This window comes from Microcaecilia unicolor, chromosome 5, assembly GCF_901765095.1.
Source record: "Microcaecilia unicolor chromosome 5, aMicUni1.1, whole genome shotgun sequence".
In the NCBI taxonomy this organism is placed as follows: Eukaryota; Metazoa; Chordata; class Amphibia; order Gymnophiona; family Siphonopidae; genus Microcaecilia; species Microcaecilia unicolor.
In genome coordinates this window covers 351,792,631-351,812,545 of record NC_044035.1, presented here as the reverse complement: position 1 = coordinate 351,812,545, position 19,915 = coordinate 351,792,631, and the positions used below count along the sequence as shown (strand labels likewise).

The 19,915-nt window shown below is 46.1% G+C and overlaps 1 protein-coding gene across 2 annotated transcripts in view; it reads right to left on the bottom strand.

Moving 5' to 3' along the window:
* Positions 1-708: 708 nt before the first annotated feature.
* JPH3 (junctophilin 3) overlaps positions 709-19,915 on the bottom strand; it is a 209,199-nt gene continuing 189,992 nt past the window's right edge. Inside the window, exons 4-5 of one of the 2 annotated variants that reach the window (XM_030204565.1) lie at positions 11,729-12,594; positions 709-789 (exon numbers count right to left, since the gene is read on the bottom strand). In XM_030204565.1, coding sequence (XP_030060425.1) covers positions 709-789; positions 11,729-12,594 — 947 coding nt within the window. The remainder of the gene's footprint in view (positions 790-11,728; positions 12,595-19,915) is intronic. The other variant, XM_030204566.1, reaches the window with a different exon arrangement.

Here is a 19,915-nt window from a genome sequence, read left to right as displayed (position 1 = left end):
GGTACCAGGCTAGCAGGAGGATTGGGTTGCAGGTGGAACGAAGATTCAAGAGGAGCTACCAGTCCCCCCCCCCCCACCCCTAATTAAAAGTAAAGACAGGTTTCTTCAGCAGTGAAAGGGAAAAAACCATGAAAGGCCTGCATGACAAATGAATCATGTGTTCCTTGTATGATTTTACCAAAATATCAATTGAAAAAATTGATTTTAGGTGGAGGGAATACTAAAGGGGGACAGTTCTACTTGGACCTGGAAAAGAACACATGCCTCTGTGCCTTGTCCTCATTTTCATTTTTTAGTGCATTTTTTGATATCAAGGAAGATTTAAAGTTGTTCCTTGAGCTTTTGACTTCCTACTGTGGTCACTAGGTCAGTCCTTCAGACCCTTCTTGGCTGCCCCCCTGCTTTCTGCTCCTCTGGCCACTTCTGGTCCCTTTGGTGCTGGGACAGCATCTTCCTGTGTAGAGCTGGGAGAGGTGGGACATTCTGCCATGCCACACAGAACAGTTTTATACAAGCAACCAATTCTGGCTAAAATCCAAAAATCATTACCCAGAAAAAAAAACCGCAAACTTTGCGTGATATTCAACGACGTCCTGGGTCGGGAAAAAAAGATGACTGAGAATTTCTCACAGACTGATCTCTTTGTCTTCCTCCTTCCCAGTCCGTATGTGTCCCATCTGTTTTGCAAACAGAAAAATGGATGTCTTGTTAGATGAAAAAGTGAACAAACAAAATAGCAACTCCAATGTTGAGCAGGATCACCATGAGAACTAGGATAGGAGCCGAGCCCTGGAATTGAAAAGAGAAACAGATGTTATGAGCGTCATGTGCTTCCTAGAAGCTTTGCTCAAAGAGTGTTGTGCATTAACAGTCAAAGGGATGTGTACAATGAAACTCTACTTGGGGGTGTCTAGTACTGAAACAGCATTATGCACCTCCGTTGTGTCTGCCTTCTAACCCCACCGCTTCTTTTCCTGCCATTAAGCCTTTCTGTAGGATCTATGCTCACTGTCATCTTATTAACAACCTAATCTGAAGCCTATTTTGCTGTATGTTAATAACAGAGGGGGAACACTTTTCAAAGCAGTGCACATAGTTCCAAATCTTTCAGGCATTTTCCGTACAGACCTTTACATTAGTTCTCAAATGGAAGATGCAAGAATACTTCCCTTTCAGATTTAACTTGGACAAGGTATTCACAAAGATTTGTACTTTTTTCTTTCAAAATTGTGGGCATTGTTGCCCTTCCCACCCTATCCTGCCCTCTTCTCCATGAGGGTAAAGTATGCATGTTGTTCCATAAACATAACAAGGATTTTCAACTGGTTCCAGATTTACCCAACAGGGTTGCTCTAGTCCTGGGTTTACCCTACTGCATGTAGGGACTCGTAGTTCTGATTTCCTTCTTATAGTCCCTAGGAAAAGCAAGACTACAAGTCCCTGCATGCTGTGTGATAAACCTAGGAACGGATCAATCAACTGGGTATATTTGTAACCAGTTGGAAACCATTTTATCCAGGTAGATGGCTTTTGAAAATTTGCTCCCAATATACTTCGTCCACCAACTGCTCTCCTATTCCGCTCTACACAGCCATGGTTCTAAGTAACATTATGATTTGCTGGTAGGGTATAAATGATTTCTTAGGAACTAGTCCTAGAAAGTCAACCAAATAAAAGGATTTCATGGTGCTGTATATACAAATGGTAGCTTACTTCTCTGTATAAATAGAGCACAGGTGATCCCCCTACTACCAGTCAGCTACACTCTCCTCTGTATATAGAGAATGGGTGAAATCCTACTGCCACCCAACTACACTACCCTTTGTATTTAGAAAACAAATGAGACTCCACTGCCACCTCGATACCTGCTGTGTGGAGAATATGATAAATAAGAAAAGGGCTGCCCAATCTACTTCCTGGTACAATGCTATAGAACCAGGGCTGGTAGAAGGGTCTTCAGCCTTCTACATACTCCACTTTGCCAACCCTGACTTAGCTACAGCTGCGCTTCAGCTCCCCACCACTCTCACCCCTCCATTTTTACAGGGCCACTCCATGACCACATATTTTGAATGTACTTGTGCTGCAAGGAGGAGAAGGGAGGACGATAGGGAGCTGTGGCACAGACTCCCCGTTGACCTACTGACTGATTCAGCTCTCTCTCTAGGGGGATCCCTGCCATCAGTGCCACTCTGGGATTTCCAACTGGCTGGTATTTGGCCAGCCTAGCTGCTTTTTTTAACATAAGAACATAAGTATTGCCATACTGGGACAGACCAAAGGTCCATCAAGCCCATTATTCCATCTCCAATAGTGGTCAATCCAGGTCATCCCATAACAGTAAAACAAACCTTAGGCTGCTTATTTTAGAATATGCAGTGGATTTTCCCCAAGTCCATCTTAATAATGGCTTATGGACTTTTAGGAAATTATCCAAACCTTTTTTAAACCCTGCTAAACTAACTGTTTTTACCAAATTCTCTGGCAACAAATTCCAGATTTTAATTACTCGTTGAATGACGAAATATTTTCTCTGAGTTGTTTAAAATTTAGCTTCTTTGCATGCCCCCTAGTCCTAGTATTTTTGGAACGAGTAAATAAGCAGTTCACATCTGCCTGTTCCACTCCACTCATTATTTTATAGACCGTCATCTGCCCCTTCATCGTTCCTCATCTCTTCTATGGCCATGGCAGAAGCAGCAGTTATCTCATTCCTTCAGCCTCCGCTGTCGTTTGATCCCTCCCTCTCTTTTTCCTTAAGTATATGGAATTCCGCCCTTCTTGCCTCACTGTCTGTTGTCTGTGTGCACATACTATCACTCTCTTTATATTTGATTTCATTATACGCCGCCTAGATGGTATTTCCGACTGGCGGATTAGTAAATTGAAATAAACTTGAAACTTGTGAAGTCTCATGTGATTCAAACAGCTGAATTTTGAACTAATTGGACCTCTGTAAATACTAAGCCCCATAGTTCACATTACAGAGGATGTTTTAACCATAGGGCCAGAAAAAGGAAACAGGTCCACGTCTACAGCAGAAACAGCAGCTGTAATCAGCCAGGCATGAGACTAGGGTGGCAAACAGCTACACTCTAATAGCACCATCCAGCCATGAGAGCAGCAATGAGATGACATCATTATTTTAGCGGTATTTTGGTTATAGCCAAAAAAAACCCTTTCCCCCATCAGGGATGTCTTAGTGGATTGTTTTTGTTATAATCAAACATTAGAAGCCCTAGCTTTACTGTAGGTTTTGGTGCCGATTCACCCAGTTTGAGGCTGGATGGTGAATTCAGGGGAGACTTGATTAATATTTTAAATCCAATTCTTTGATTAAATAATTGAAGCATTGGGAAACCAAATGGAAATGAATAGGCCATTCGTGAGCATTTAATGAAGGATTTGGGGTGGAGCCAGTTTTGAGCTGAAGAATCCATTATCAACCTCACTAAAATATGTGTGTAAGCCTCATTGTCCCTTTTCAGACAGGCAAAGTTGCTCTTCTGATGTCAGCGGTGTCTGGAACGGAAGAGGAGGCACCCAGAACATGCTCAACACTTCCATTCTCCACTGTGTTTTATTTACATACATTTTCAAACACGTATTCAGTCTGCCTCCGCAGGGACATGACAAAAAAGCAGCAAAGAGATATAACAGAAAATACTTTTTTACCAGGGCTGCTGAGAGACTGAGCTGAACTCGGGGCAGGGCAACCAGTGCCGCTCTCTCCCCCCCCCCCCCCCCCCCAGGATTGCCACCGCCGTTCCCCCCCCTCCAGGATCGCAAGTACCTTGGCTGGCAGGGATCCTGAGGTCCCGCCAGCAAAAGAGGTCTTCCTCCAGTGCTAGTCTTTCCTCTGCCGCTTTGCCTGCCCCTGTGGCTGCTTTTCTCTCACATCGCTCATGCTCAGTTTCAAAACTGTGGGGAGAGTTCCGCGCTTTAAATTGAAAGCTAAGTTAAGCTGTTTTTTTTTTAAGTATTTACAGCCTTGTCATAATATATTTTTAGTTTATTTATTTATTGCATTTGTATCCCACATTATCCCACCTCTTTGCAGGCTCAATGTGGCTTACAATTCTTCATGGATGCTGGAGGCAGAAGAGAACATACAATTGGTTTTACAGAGGGTTTTGGGTTACATGGTGGTGAAATACATGACGGTTTTAAAGCAATAATATTAGACTGTTTCACTGTGATGCTCCTATGTGTATGCAATATTAAGCAATAGCCACACATCAGGCATTGGTAGAATAACAAAGAAGATAAAATTCATTAAAAAAAAACTATAAAAACATAGCAGCGAAGGTGGTTGGTAGGGTGAGCCGATGATTATAACTGTCGCAAATAGGGTTATCAGAAAAAATTTAAAACCCTGGCGACTTATGAGACTCCCCTGCTTTTAACAAACACTATGCTGATTGCATATACTTCAATCAATTCTACTAAAGAGACTAGGCAGTTTCAAAACCAAGCATGCGCGGCCTGAGGGCCCAGCAGCCGCTCGGCAGGCAATGCAAGGGGAGCCTGGCGCTGGAGTTTTCTCTCTCCTGCTCCTGTCGGCACGCGATCACCTGGGTCCCATCAGGAGCAGGAGCGAGAGAGACCTCGGCGCCGGGCCCCCCTTGGAGGCCTGGGCCCGGGGAATTTTGCCCCCCAGCCACCCCCTCACGGCGGCTCTGCTTTTTACAGTCCAAAAGAACAACAAACAATGGCTAAGCAAGTAAAAAAGGATGATCTGTAGTCAAAGCATTAGAAAACACCTATACTCCCTTTAAGTCGATTGTTCTTGTTCGTCCAAAAATGACAGCTCTCCTGCCCAAAGTATTGGCAGTAATTTGGTAAAACACATATTTCTCTTACACAGAGCAATGCTTCCATGGCTTTACTCCTGCAAAAGCCTTCAGTACATTCAAACCAGAGAGCAAGGATCAGTGGCGTTCCTAGGGGCGCTGACACCCGGGGCGGATCGCCGATGCGCCCCGCCCCCCCGGGTGCAGTGCCTCCCCCCGTGCAGCGCGACCCCCCCCCCCCGTGAAAAGACACCCCCCACCCCGGTGAAAGAACCCCCTCGTGCACACCACTGGGGGGGTGCTGTGCGCCGGTCAGCGTCGTTCGTTTCCATGCTCCCTCTGCCCCGGAACAGGAACCTGTTCCGGGGCAGAGGGAGCATGGAAACGAACGACGCTGACCGGCGCGCGGCACCCCGCCCAGCAACGTGCACCCGGGGCGGACCGCCCCCACCGCCCCCCCCCCCCTTGATACGCCACTGGCAAGGATAGGGCCACTGGACAACAGAGCACTACCTACTGCACAGAAGGGCTCTGGCTGTGCTTCGTCGACCCTGCAGATCTCCACAACACAAATGTACTAAGACAAACAGCTCTGCCTTCATTGGTGTAACTTTCTGTCAGCCACATTGAAAAGGGGAATACAGTTCAGGTGAGCACAGCCAAGTCAGGAAATTAAACAAGTTGCAAAGTGCCCACTTAGTGTGACACAACAGTGTGTTTCCCCTTCCGTCATCTGCAGACTCATGGATGTCTGGTGGGGAGGAGGAAGGGGAAGACATGGTAAAGTGTATCTCCAGGGGCTGGATGGATGGGTGAGCAGGTGGGGGGAAGTAGACTTGTGGTATATGTAAATTGTGCATGTCTGTGAACTGTATGGTGTGTATGTCCATTGGGAGAGCATTGGTATATCTGTGTGTGTGTGGGGGGGGGGGGGGTGGAGACTGGGAAAGTTGTGTTTATGGCAATATCTTATGAGGATATGGTGTGCGGAGGAGTGTTGGTTGTTGGGGGATAGGGGGGGAATGTGGTGAGATATAGAAGTTGGAGTGGAGGAGTGGCCTAGTGGTTAGGGTGGTGGACTTTGGTCCTGAGGAACTGAGTTGGATTCCCACTTCAGGCACAGGCAGCTCCTTGTGACTCTGGGCAAGTCACTTAACCCTCCATTGCCCCATGTAAGCCGCATTGAGCCTGCCATGAGTGGGAAAGCGCAGGGTACAGATGTAACAAAAATAAAATAGATACTATTGGAGATTCTACATGGAATGTTGCTACTATTGGAGATTCTACATGGAATGTTGCTATTCCACTAGCAACACTCCATGTAGAAGGCTGCGCAGGCTTCTGCTTCTGTGAGTCTGACGTCCTGCACATACGTGCAGGACGTCAGACTCACAGAAGCAGAAGCCTGCGCGGCCACATTGGTGATCTGCAAGGGCTGACTTCTACATGGAATGTTGCTAGTGGAATAGCAACATTCCATGTAGAATCTCAAATAGTAGCAACAGTGGAGGAGTGGCCTAGTGGTTAGGGTGGTGGACTTTGGTCCTGAGGAACTGAGTTGGATTCCCACTTCAGGCACAGGCAGCTCCTTGTGACTCTGGGCAAGTCACTTAACCCTCCATTGCCCCATGTAAGCCGCATTGAGCCTGCCATGAGTGGGAAAGCGCGGGGTACAAATGTAATAAAAAAGATATAGAAGTTTTAGAGTGTAACAGTGTATGTTTCACTCCTGTCATTCCTATTTGGTTCCCTCTCCCCACCTTTTACTCACTTCCCTTATCTCTTCCTTCCTCCCTCCTCCCTCATACTCATTCTCTTTTCATCTCCCTCCCCAATTTTTCATTTAAACTTTTCTATGGCCACCCATCTCCACTTCTTGTGCGAACAGGAGTTGAGCCCTCACTAGCACATTACACACATCTTTGCGGTGGCCTGCTGGCTCCATCTCACATGCTTTCAATGCCACTAGTGCTGTGGCAGGCCTCTCCTTCTTGTGCTGCATGGTTTGGCATCCCCATGGCACATTCTGTACATCTTTGCCTCCATGGCAGGCTTCCCCATCTGGTGCCATGTGATGTAGAGTCCCTGCCACACACTGTTCATATACTTGTTGACCTAGTGGGTCATCCCCTCTTGTACTACAGGTTTTGGGGTCCCTGAAACATACTGTACATATATTTGCTGACCTATTTAGACATCCCCTCTTGTGTGGCAGGTTTTGGGGTCCTTGAAACATACTACTTATAGGGTTGCTGACTTAAGCCATCACTATAAGTCTCAACCGAACTGCAAACCAATACTGTAACTGTTAACCAGAATGTAATTTGAACCGAAACCTGTTTTTGGATAATAGTGGGATACAAGAATACATTTAAAAAAAAATTCCCCTCTTGTGTGGCAGGTTTTGGGAGCCCTATGGCAAGTTCCTGTGTTGTGGGGATTGTGGTTCTTCCTCATATGTACTCTTAAACGCGTTTTTTAAATTGTGCTAACCAGATGTTCACCTGTCTCAAAAATTCACTGAGAAAACCCTTTTACAAGAAATCTACTGCTTCATATTTAGAAGTTTATAGTTTATTAAATCTTGCTATACTGCCTGGGCTAACTAGCAGATCTAGGAGGTACTAGGTTTCCTGTTTTGTTTTTTCCTACTGAACTTGCACTACAAATACAATTATTCTTAAATTACACCACTCGTTTGTAAGGGGACTGTCCACTGCTACGGTCATAAAATATCTTCTCAGAGCCAGACACATCCCCAGTGTTTGGACCAGAATTGATTTTGTTATGGAATTAATTAATCTTCATCCTTCGTATACTTTGGAGAGCATCTGGAATTTTGACTTTTTAAGCTAATAGGTAAGCAGCATTAACAAACGGGTTTGTTCCTGTAAAGGAGCAGCATTCCAGATGACAAAGTCTTCTGTCTATGTAATACCGAGTAATCCCCTCTAGCCAGTTTATGACTTTATTTATTTATTTTATTTGTTTCAGCACTTGATACACCACAAGTGATCCCTGAGGTGACTATGCAGTTTACAATTTCTATTACAGGTACTTTGCACTGTCTCTAATGGGCCTCACAATCGAAGTTATAGATTGTACCTGGGGCAATGGAGGGCTAAGTGACTTGCCCAGGGTCACATGGAGCTGCAGAGGGAATTGAACTCAGTTCTCCAGGATCTCAACCCACTGCCAACCATTAGGCAACAGTGGGAATCGAACCCAGTTCAATTTGGCCGCCAAACTTAACCAGCAATGTGCTGAATATTAGCAGAGCCATTCCTGAATATCAGAGGGTTTGTGTCTAAGATCAAAGCTGCTGGCCAGCTGTTTGACCTTAAACTCTGAATGAACTCCCCAGAGACAGAACCTGCCCAAGGGTATCTGACACCCTAGGCAAACTTTCAACCATGCCCCCCTACCCCCACCAGCCTTGAGGCAGGAGAAGGCCCTAAATCATCTCTCTTCGTATAGCCTAGCATCTCCCCTTCCATTCCCTATTCCTCATGGTCCATCTCCCCTTCCCTACATAGTAACATAGTAAATGATGGCAGATAAAGACCTGAACAGTCCACCTAGTCTGCCCAACAGTTACACTCATTATCAATTCACCATTAAACCAACAATGAATGTGATATAAAATACTCGCAGCACAGAAAGGAGTGGGAAATAGACCAGGCGAACCAGAAGTAAATGAGGAGACATCAAACAATCTAATATAATAAAACGCACCGTGAACGTTCTGAAGACAACGTTCTGAAGCCACTCAAACACTCCCTGGCTGTAGGGTTCATGGATTCGTGGTGTGAAGCCAGCCAGGCTGCCAGCCGTCTCTGCCCCGCCCTCGCGTCAAACGACATGACATTGAGGGCAAACGTCATGACGTCGAGGGCGGAAAAAAAACAAACAAACCGCAGCGTCAGGGAAGGAGGCGGTGCTCCTGACGTCTCTAGCCTTCCCTTCGCTGTGTTCCGCCTACTTCTGACGTCAAGGATGACGTCAAAAGAAGGCGGAACACAGCGAAGGGAAGGCTAGACGTCGGGAGCGCCACCTCCTTTCCTGACGCTGCGCTGCCAGAACCGCCATCGAGGTAAATTTAAAAAGAAAAAAAAAAAGGGATGTTGGGGGGAGAGAAGAGGGTGGGCAGTAAAGTTGAACAATGGGAGCGGGAGGGCAGGGGAGAAACTACAGCATGGATGCGAAGGGGGGGCGCATGGATGCGAAGGGGGGGGAAAGAGGGCGGGCCTGGCAGGGACATGGGAGAGAGAGGAGCATGGATGCAAGGGGGGGTCATGGAAGGGAGAGAGGAAAATTGCTGGAAAAGGATGAATGGAGGGGGCAGGGGACAGAGGAGCATGGATGGGCATGGATTGGGATGGCAGGGCTCAGGGAGAGAGGGAAATTGCAGGAAAGGGATGAATGGAGGGGGCAGGGGACAGAGGAGCATGGATGGGCATGGATTGAGATGGCAGGGCTCAGGGAGAGAGGGGAATTGCAGGAAAGGGATGAATGGAGGGGGCAGGGGACAGAGGAGCATGGATGGGCATGGATTGGGAGGGCAGGGCTCAGGGAGAGAGGGAAATTGCTGGATAGGGATGAATGGAGGGGACAGATGGGCATGGATGGATATGGATTGCAGGACAGGGCTCAGGGAGAGAGGGGAATTGCTGGATAGGGATGAATGGAGGGGGCAGGTGACAGAGGAGCATGGATGGGCATGGATTGGGAGGGCAGGGCTCAGGGAGAGAGGGGAATTGCTGGAAAAGGATGAATGGAGGGGGCAGGGGACAGATGGGCATGGATTGGGAGGGCAAGGCTCACACTCTCTCTCTCATATACAATGTCTTTCTGACTCTCACTCTCACACACTCTGTCTCACACTGTATCACATTCACTCTCTATGTGCCACACAGTCACTCACACACTCGCTTGGTCTCATACACTCACTCTCACAGAGAATCTGTCTCACACACACTCTCTCTCACACTGTGTCTCACATACACACTTGCACACACTCTCATTCTCACACACACTCTCTCACACTCACACCCAGACTCACTCTCTCTCTCACACACACACACTCACACTTTCACTCTGACTCTCACACAGTCACTCTCACATACACTCTCCCAAACATACACACTCCGAGGAAAACCTTGCTCGCGCCCATTTCATTTGTGTCAGAAACGGGCCATTTTTACTAGTGATAAATACAGCTCACCACACACAGGATCTACGGATTTCACAAAAAAGGTCTTTTTAAAGACCACATTTCATCTCATTGTATTATCATTCTTTGACCAGTAGATGTGTTTACATATTTTATACAAAGACTCCTGAAGCAGGCTAACAGCTGAAACACGGTACTGTGTCAAGTCTTCATCAAAAAAATATTTATCATCATTTGAAGTCTCCTTGTTTACTTCTGGTTTGCCTGGTCCATTTCCCACTCCTTTCTGTGCTGTTGATTTCATCATGGGTTCTCGGCGTTCCTCCGCCCTGGCGGACCCTCACTGAACCTATATAAAATACTCGATCATGGTCTTTCTTTGGCATTTCTGGGACATAGGCCATAGACGTCTGCCCAGCACTGTCCTCAAGTTTCAGCTACTGAAGTTGCTGTCAAAGCCCTCTCCAGCCCATCCTAAACCAGACTGTCATATACAGGACACAGACCATACAACTCTGCTCGGCACCAATCTTAGTTTTTCAAAGATGGAATCACCATCTAAGTGCCACTTGACGCATCCATACATACGCAGCCATTTAAGTCTTTTTTTTTTTTGTATTATCCATTTTCTAATTAGAGATACTCTGTGTTCATCCCATCCCTTTTTTAATTCTGTCACCATTTTTTCTCTACCACCTGCCTTAGGAGGGCATTCCAGGCATCAACCACCTTCTTTGTGAAAAACCTTTTCTGACATTATTCCAAAGTCTACCACCCTGCAACCTCAATTCATGCCTTCTAGTTTTACCATTCCCCCTTCACTGGAAAAGATTTGTTTCTATATTAATAACTTTCAAGTATTTAAACGTCTGTATCATATGCATATAAGTTACATGTGGGGACCCTGCCTATGTCCCTTCCATGCTCCAGGGGCGTAGCTACGGGTGGGCCTGGATGGGCCCAGGCCCACCCAGTTTCGTCTCAGGCCCGTCCTCACCTTCTCCCACCCCCGCCGTAGCGCTGCCTCCTCTCCTGCACTTTACGGTGTCTGTCTCCCACCCTCACGGCAGCGCTTTCAATTTGCTATCAGCGCTGCCTGCCTGACAGCTGACAGACACGACACGACGTCCTCCTGCTCCGGGGCCTTCCCTCTGCCGCGTTGATTCAACTTCCTGTTTACGTAGGGTGGATTGCACGCGGCAGAGGGAAGGTCCCGGAGCAGGACGTCGTCGCGCCGCGTCTGTCAGCTGTCAGGCAGGCAGCGCCGATAGAGCGCTGCCGCGGCAGTGGGAGACGGAGACCATGAAGTGCAGGAGACGAGTCAGCGCCACGGTGGGAGAAGGTGAGTGGAGGCAGCGTCGATAACTTTAAAGGTGCTGTGCGCTGCGTGGGGGGGGGGGGGTTGGGGTTGTAGTGGCCACCCATCCAACCCGCTGGCCCACCCAAAAATTGTCTTCTGGCTACACCACTGCCATGCTCCACCCCTGTGTATGCCCCCTTCACGTACAAACTAGCATATACATACTTAAGTGTGCACACAGGCATGTATATGACAGTGTGCTAAACATTTACATGTGTAAAGACACATGTAGATGTTAGTGCCTAGGTTACAGAATTGCTCCTATAGTGCCACTAAAATTCACAGCTAGGGCGCTTAGACATTGCGCAGCCGCCTTGCAGATTAGCTCTTTCAAAAGCTAGTCCAAAGCTTTGATCTGGGTCTCAGAAAGCATAACAAGGTCTGTATAAAGTTTGTACTTACTGCATTAGATCTGCTTTCAGTGGTGGTTTCCTCATCGGTTTCTAGTGCAAGGGGTAAGGATTTCTGCGGAGGGGAGAGGGTTAAATCTCGCCTCAGAAGCCGTGGTTCTGCTTTGTCCCCAAACATCAGAGTTTCCAGTTTTTGCACTGTAGGCTCAGCCAAGGAAGCTGGCCTAAAGTTTTCTTTCCCCTGGGATTTAGCCCTCAGCCTCTGAACACCATAACCACAATCTTCTGTGTGCAACTCTTCCCTCATGCTCCTGGGGCTGGCTTTGCTATACTGTCTCTTTTGGGGGTGTATCTCTTGCATATAAGAATCCATTCGCTTCAGGGGCTTCATTTCCATCTCATAATTGCTCAGTTTCTCCTCATCCAATTCTAGCAGCTTAGTGCTGCCTGAATTGTAATTATGAGATCGATGGGAAGTCCATGAAATCCTAGTTGGAGAATCTGTCCACCTCTCCCTAGGTTTGTGGTTGGAGACCACGTGCTTGTGGCTAGAGATCCGCCCCCTGAGATCTTCAGGGATTGAGCAGGGCCCAGACTGACTGCTCTGTAAACTTCTCACATAATCCCCTCCTCTTCCTTCCAGAAGCACTTGGATGTCCCCACTTCTTTCCTCATCCACAGAAACCTGCCTTGAGAAGTGGGCACTCCTGTTTCTGGCCTTGGGGACAAGTTTAGAAGGCAGAGGCGTAGACGGGGGGCTAGCTGGGAGGCTTTGCAGAGGGCTTTCATCAGGAGTCAGATCTGAAGGGGTTGTTCCTTTCCTGTACAATTCTGGGCTTTGTTGGAGCGGCGTGCCCACTGAGATGACTTCAATATTGTCACTTGAATTCTGACGCTTTGGCCTCTGACATTCAAGCCCTGGAAAGAAAGAAAACAGGAGAAAATGTAGAGACAGATTTGCTGGTGTTTCCTGGATAATCAGCACACAGAGGAAACAGGACCGGGAGCAGGACTGACAGCAATGCAACCACAGGTCAATCTCATTACAAACATGCTGCACAATTTTGTTATCCGAGTAACGTATTCTGAGAATGAATTAGTCAGAGCTATAATGACTACGGGGGGAAAGGGGAGAAGGATGGAGGATAGTGAATCAAGTACTAAGGATGGGGAACAAGGGGATGTGCAGCCAATCAAAACATGTGCTAATCTCTTATTTTGTATGGTCTAGAATGGCCAGAGACTATCCCACAGAACTATAGTGATGGAGTTTCCCCATGCACATTTGTTGTAACCTATTAATACAGAGCAAATGTAACAGGAAGGTAGATGCTATCTGATGTAACATAGAGGGGCATAATCGACCAGAAACGCCTATCTCCATGGGCGTTTATCTCCGAGAACGGGTCCGTGAAGGGGTGGAGTGAACCGTATGTTCCAAAAAAAATAGACGCCCATGTTTTATTCGCCAAGGTGTGAGCTGGGCGTTTTTGCTTTTCACCGATAATGGAAAATGAAATCGCCCAGCTCAAAAACGAATAACTCCAAGGCATTTGTTCGTGGGAGGGGCCAGGATTCGTATTGCACTGGTCCCCCTCACATGCCAGGACACCAACCGGGCACCCTAGGGGGCACTTTTACAAAAACAAAAAAAAAGGTCAAAGAGCTCCCAGGTGCATAGCACCCTTCCCTTGGGTGTTGAGCCCCCCAAATCCCCCTCAAAACCTACTGCCCACAAGTCTACACCATTACTATAGCCCTAAGAGGTGAAGGGGGGCACCTACATGTGGGTACAGTGAGTTTGGGGGGGTTGGACGACTAAGCATTAAGCAGCACAATTGTAACAGGTAGGGGGGGGATGGGCCTGGGTCCACCTGCCTGACGTCCACTGCACCCCCTAACAACTGCTCCAGGGACCTGCATACTGCTGCTTGGGAGGAGGGTATGACATTTGAGGGTGAAAGTAAAAAGTTGTGAAACATCATTTTTTTGTGGTGGGAGGGGGTTAGTGACCACTGGGGGAGTCAGGGGAGGTCATCCCCGACTCCCTCTGGGGGTCATCTGGTCATTTAGGGCACTTTTTGGGGCCTTATTCGTGAAAAAACAGGGTCCAGGAAAAGTGCCCTAAATTCTAGCTACAAACGTATCCATTATCGGCGAAAGGCACCCATCTCTGTTCGGGTGATAACCACGCCCCAGTTCCGCCTTCACCACGCCTCCGACACGCCCCCGTCAACTTTGTCCGCATCCGCGACGGAGTGCAGTTGAAAGCGTCCAAAGTTCGGCTTTCGATTATACCGCTTTATTTGTTTTTGTGAGAAAAACGCCCATCTCCCGATTTAGGTCGGAACTTGGGCGTTTTTCTCGTTCGATTATAAGCAGGATAGTAACATAGTAGATGACGGCAGAAAAAGACCCGCACGGTCCATCCAGTCCGCCCAACTTGACAACCCACATGTGCCACTTTTTGTGTATACCTTACCTTGATTTGTACCTGTCTTTTTTCAGGGCACAGACCATATAAGTCTGCCCAGCACTATCCCCGCCCCCCCAACCACCAGCCCCGCCTCCCACCACCGGCTCTGGCACAGACCGTATAAGTCTGCCCAGCACTATCCCCGCCTCCCACTACCGGCTCTTGCCACCCAATCTCGGCTAAGCTCCTGAGGATCCATTTCTTCTGAACAGGATTCCTCTATGTTTATCCCACGCATGTTTGAATTCCGTTACCGTTTTCATCACCTCCTGCAGGAGGGCATTCCAAGCATCCACTACTCTCTCCGTGAAAAAAAACTTCTTGACATTTTTCTTGAGTCTACCCCAATCTCATTTCATGCCCTCTCGTTCTACCGCCTTTGCATCTGCGGAAAAAGTTCATTTGCAGATTAATACCTTTCATCTGATGTGAATAATGATGCTATTTGATATAGGCCCAAGCTATGACACCTACATGATATCGAGGGCAGAGATTATGGCAATGCAAGATACAGGTTGGCAGCAGGTCCCTTTCACACATCTCCTATTGTACCGTCCCTTGCATCTCAAGGAGGAAATCACTCCTTAGGACTGTGTCATGCAGACTGGGAACCAATCTCTCACTACAAATCTTTCAGCCTCATGTCTCTCCTCTGAGTCTCAAGACCAGGGCACTTTTTCATAGAACATGTTTTTGAGTGGACTGTCTGAGAGTGGTCTTGGCTATCGAGACAGGCAGTTGATGACATTAGAGCCCATCTTCCTGGGTGTTTGGCTTCCCTCCACTAACTCACATGTTCTGTGAGTCCTATGCACATATTTGTAACTAACGGCTTAATGTCTTTTAAGCTATGAGGTCGCAAACCGGGTCAGGCTACCCACTTTGGTTGAACTGGACAAGGTTTTTTTGGGTCCTTTCAATGCGTAGATACAGCTTATTTCACTGTATTTTGGTTTTGAGCATTTTTATCTTTTGGAGGAACCTTTGTGTGGAGATTTTGCCGTTCGACGATTAATCTAGGAATATGTAATGCATGAAAGTTTCCTAGACCCCCGATGCAGGCTGTTTAGGCCGAAACACAAGTCGTGTCGGGTCTCCCTTTATGTTTTGGAAGAACTTTTTAATGAAGACCTTTTTTGGACACCATCTGTGAGAGGGTCTTTCTTTTGCTCTACTGTTTCAAGCTTTGTGCTTTTTCCTCAAGTGGAGCAATTTGCCTTCTGTTTGGAACTATTTTCTGCCCATCATAACACTATACTCCACAAAAACATAAGTGTTGCCATACCGGGACAGACTGAAGGTCCATCAAGCCCAGCATCCTGTTTCCAACAGTGGCCAATCCAGGTCACAAATACCCGGCAAGATCCCCAAACAGTACAATACATTTTATGCTGCTTATCCTAGAAATAAGCAGTGGATTTTCTCCAAGTTGATCTTAATAATGGTTTATAGACTTTTCTTTTGGGAAATTAGCCAAGCCTTTATTAAACCCCGCTAGCTAGCTGCTTTTACTACATTCTTTGGCAATAAATTCCAGAGTTTAATTACACGTTGAGTGAAGAAATATTTTCTCCAATTTGTTTTAAATTTACTACTTTATACCTTTATGATGTGCCCCCTAGTCCTAGTATTTTTGGAAAGAGTAAATAAGCGATTCACGTCTACCCATTCCACTCCACTCATTATTTTATAGACCTCTATCATATCTCCCCTCAGCCGCCTTTTCTCCAAGCTGAAGAGCCCTAGCCGCTTTAGCCTTTCCTCATAGGGAAGTCGTCCCATCCCCTTTATCATTTGTGTCGCCCTTCTCTGCACCTTTTCTAATTCCACTATATCTTTTTTGAGATGCGGTGAGCAGAATTGAACACAATATTCGAGGTGCAGTTGCATCATGGAGCGATACGAAGGCATTATAATGTTCTTATTTTTTTCCATTCCTTTCCTAATAATACCTAACATTCTATTTGCTTTCTTAGCCACAGCAGCACATTGAGCAGAGGGTTTCAATGTATCATCAACGATGTCACCTAGATCCCTTCCTGGTCAGTGACTCCTAAAGTGGAACCTTACATCATGTAGCTATAATTCGGGTTCCTCTTTCCCACATGCATCACTTTGCACTTGCTCACATTAAACTTCATCTGCCATTTGGATGCTCAGTCTCCCAGTCTCGTAAGGTCCTCTTGTAATTTTTCACAATCCTCTTGCGAATTAGCAACTTTGAATAACTGTGTTGTCAGCAAATGTAATTACCTCACTAGTTATTTCCATCTCTGGATCATTTATAAATATGTTAAAAAGCAGCAGTCCCAGCACAGAAACCTGGGGAACCCCACTAACTACCCTTCTCCATTAAGAATACTGACCATTTAACCCTACTCTCTGTTTTCTATCTTTTAATCAGTTTTTAATCCACAATAGAACACTACCTCCTATCCCATGACTCTCCAATTTCCTTTGGAGTCTTTCATGAGGTACTTTGTCAAACGCCTTCTGAAAATCCAGATACACAATATCAACTGGCTCACCTTTATCCACATGTTTGTTCACCCCTTCAAAGAAGTGTAGTAGATTGGTGAGGCAAGGTGTCCCTTCACTAAATCCATGTTGACTTTGCCTCATTAATCCATGCCTTTGAATATGCTCTGTAATTTTGTTCTTTATAATAGTCTCTACTATTTTGTCCGGCACCGACGTCAGACTCACTGGTCTATAATTTCCCGGATCACCTCTGGAACCTTTTTTAAAAATCAGCGTTACATTGGCCACCCTCCAATATTCCAGAACCATGCCTGATTTTAAACATAAATTACATATTACTAACCATAGTTCTGCAAGTTCATTTTTCAATTCTCTCAGTATTCTGGGATGAATACCATCCAGTCCAAGCAATTTGCTACTCTTCAATTTGTCAAATTGCCCTATTACATCTTCCAGGTTTACAGAGATTTGATTCAGTTTCTCTGACTCGTCAGCTTTGAATACCATTTCTGGCACTGGTATCTCTCTAAAATCTTCCAACGATGAAGACTGAAGCAAAGAATTCATTTAATATCTCCGCTATGGTTTTGTCTTCCCTGAGTGCCCCTTTTACCCCACAAAGGTATTACACATAGTTTACATCTGTGAATTAGCAATAAGATGTATTCTGAGAGATGTCTTGGTTAGATGGTTTCCTAAAGGACAAGTCCATAAACCACTACTAATTGGACTTGGAAAAAATCCACAATTCCAGGAATAACATGTATAGAATGTTTGTACGTTTGGGAAGCTTGCCAGGTGCCCTTGGCCTGGATTGGCCGCTGTCGTGGACAGGATGCTGGGCTCGATGGACCTTTGGTCTTTTCCCAGTGTGGCATTACTTATGTACTTATGTCCTCTACTTGGCTCACTTTATTACATAGAGCAGTGATTTAACCTATTGTGATGTCATAGTGGCTCATTCCACCAATAAGAGCCAACCTCATTAGTGATGTCACAATGGCTTGATTGTATAGAATGTTTGTACGTTTGGGAAGCTCACCAGGTGCCCTTGGCCTGGATTGGCCGCTGTCGTGGATAGGATGCTGGGCTCGATGGACCCTTGGTCTTTTCCCAGTGTGGCATTACTTATGTACTTATGTCCTCTACTTGGCTCACTTTTATTACATAGAGCAGTGATTTAACCTATTGTGATGTCATAGTGGCTCATTCCACCAATAAGAGCCAACCTCATTAGTGATGTCACAATGGCTTGATAGTATAGAATGTTTGTACGTTTGGGAAGCTCACCAGGTGCCCTTGGCCTGGATTGGCCGCTGTCGTGGACAGGATGCTGGGCTCGATGGACCTTTGGTCTTTTCCCAGTGTGGCATTACTTATGTACTTATATGTACTTATGTACTAATGAGCTTGGGAAAAGGAGAGGTGACGGGACCAAGGTCTCTGTTACATATGAATATTATTTATTTATTTATTTATTTATAACATTTGTATCCCACATTTCCCCACCTATTTGCAGGCTCAATGTGGCTTACATAATTCCGTAGTGGTGATTACCAGTTCTGGAAAAAAGAAATACATAGTTAAGGTAGAGGAGACAGAATGGAGTAGGTATTCAGTTAGGAAAGTTCAACTTATAATAAAATTGTGATAACTTAGCTTGAACAATCATGAATATTAAACTTCAAAATTAGTACGAGCGATTAGGAAATAAAGAATTAAATATTACATAAGTACATAAGTAGTGCCATACTGGGAAAGACCAAAGGTCCATCTAGCCCAGCATCCTGTCACCGACAGTGGCCAATCCAGGTCAAGGGCACCTGGCACGCTCCCCAAACGTAAAAACATTCCAGACAAGTTATACCTAAAAATGCGGAATTTTTCCAAGTCCATTTAATAGCGGTCTATGGACTTGTCCTTTAGGAATCTATCTAACCCCTTTTTAAACTCCGTCAAGCTAACCGCCCGTACCACGTTCTCCGGCAACGAATTCCAGAGTCTAATTACACGTTGGGTGAAGAAACATTTTCTCCGATTCGTTTTAAATTTACCACACTGTAGCTTCAACTCATGCCCTCTAGTCCTAGTATTTTTGGATAGCGTGAACAGTCGCTTCACATCCACCCGATCCATTCCACTCATTATTTTATACACTTCTATCATATCTCCCCTCAGCCGTCTCTTCTCCAAGCTGAAAAGCCCTAGCCTTCTCAGCCTCTCTTCATAGGAAAGTCGTCCCATCCCCACTATCATTTTCGTCGCCCTTCGCTGTACCTTTTCCAATTCTACTATATCTTTTTTGAGATACGGAGACCAGTACTGAACACAATACTCCAGGTGCGGTCGCACCATGGAGCGATACAACGGCATTATAACATCCGCACACCTGGACTCCATACCCTTCCTAATAACACCCAACATTCTATTCGCTTTCCTAGCCGCAGCAGCACACTGAGCAGAAGGTTTCAGCGTATCATCGACGACGACACCCAGATCCCTTTCTTGATCCGTAACTCCTAACGCGGAACCTTGCAAGACGTAGCTATAATTCGGGTTCCTCTTACCCACATGCATCACTTTGCACTTGTCAACATTGAACTTCATCTGCCACTTGCACGCCCATTCTCCCAGTCTCGCAAGGTCCTCCTGTAATCGTTCACATTCCTCCTGCGACTTGACGACCCTGAATAATTTTGTGTCATCGGCGAATTTAATTACCTCACTAGTTATTCCCATCTCTAGGTCATTTATAAATACATTAAAAAGCAACGGACCCAGCACAGACCCCTGCGGGACCCCACTAACTACCCTCCTCCACTGAGAATACTGGCCACGCAATCCTACTCTCTGCTTCCTATCTTTCAACCAGTTCTTAATCCATAATAATACCCTACCTCCGATTCCATGACTCTGCAATTTCTTCAGGAGTCTTTCGTGCGGCACTTTGTCAAACGCCTTCTGAAAATCCAGATATACAATATCAACCGGCTCCCCATTGTCCACATGTTTGCTTACCCCCTCAAAAAAATGCATTAGATTGGTGAGGCAAGACTTCCCTTCACTAAATCCGTGCTGACTTTGTCTCATCAGTCCATGTTTTTGTATATGCTCTGCAATTTTATTCTTAATAATAGCCTCCACCATCTTGCCCGGCACCGACGTCAGACTCACCGGTCTATAATTTCCCGGATCTCCTCTGGAACCCTTCTTAAAAATCGGAGTAACATTGGCTACCCTCCAGTCTTCCGGTACTACACTCGATTTTAGGGACAGATTGCA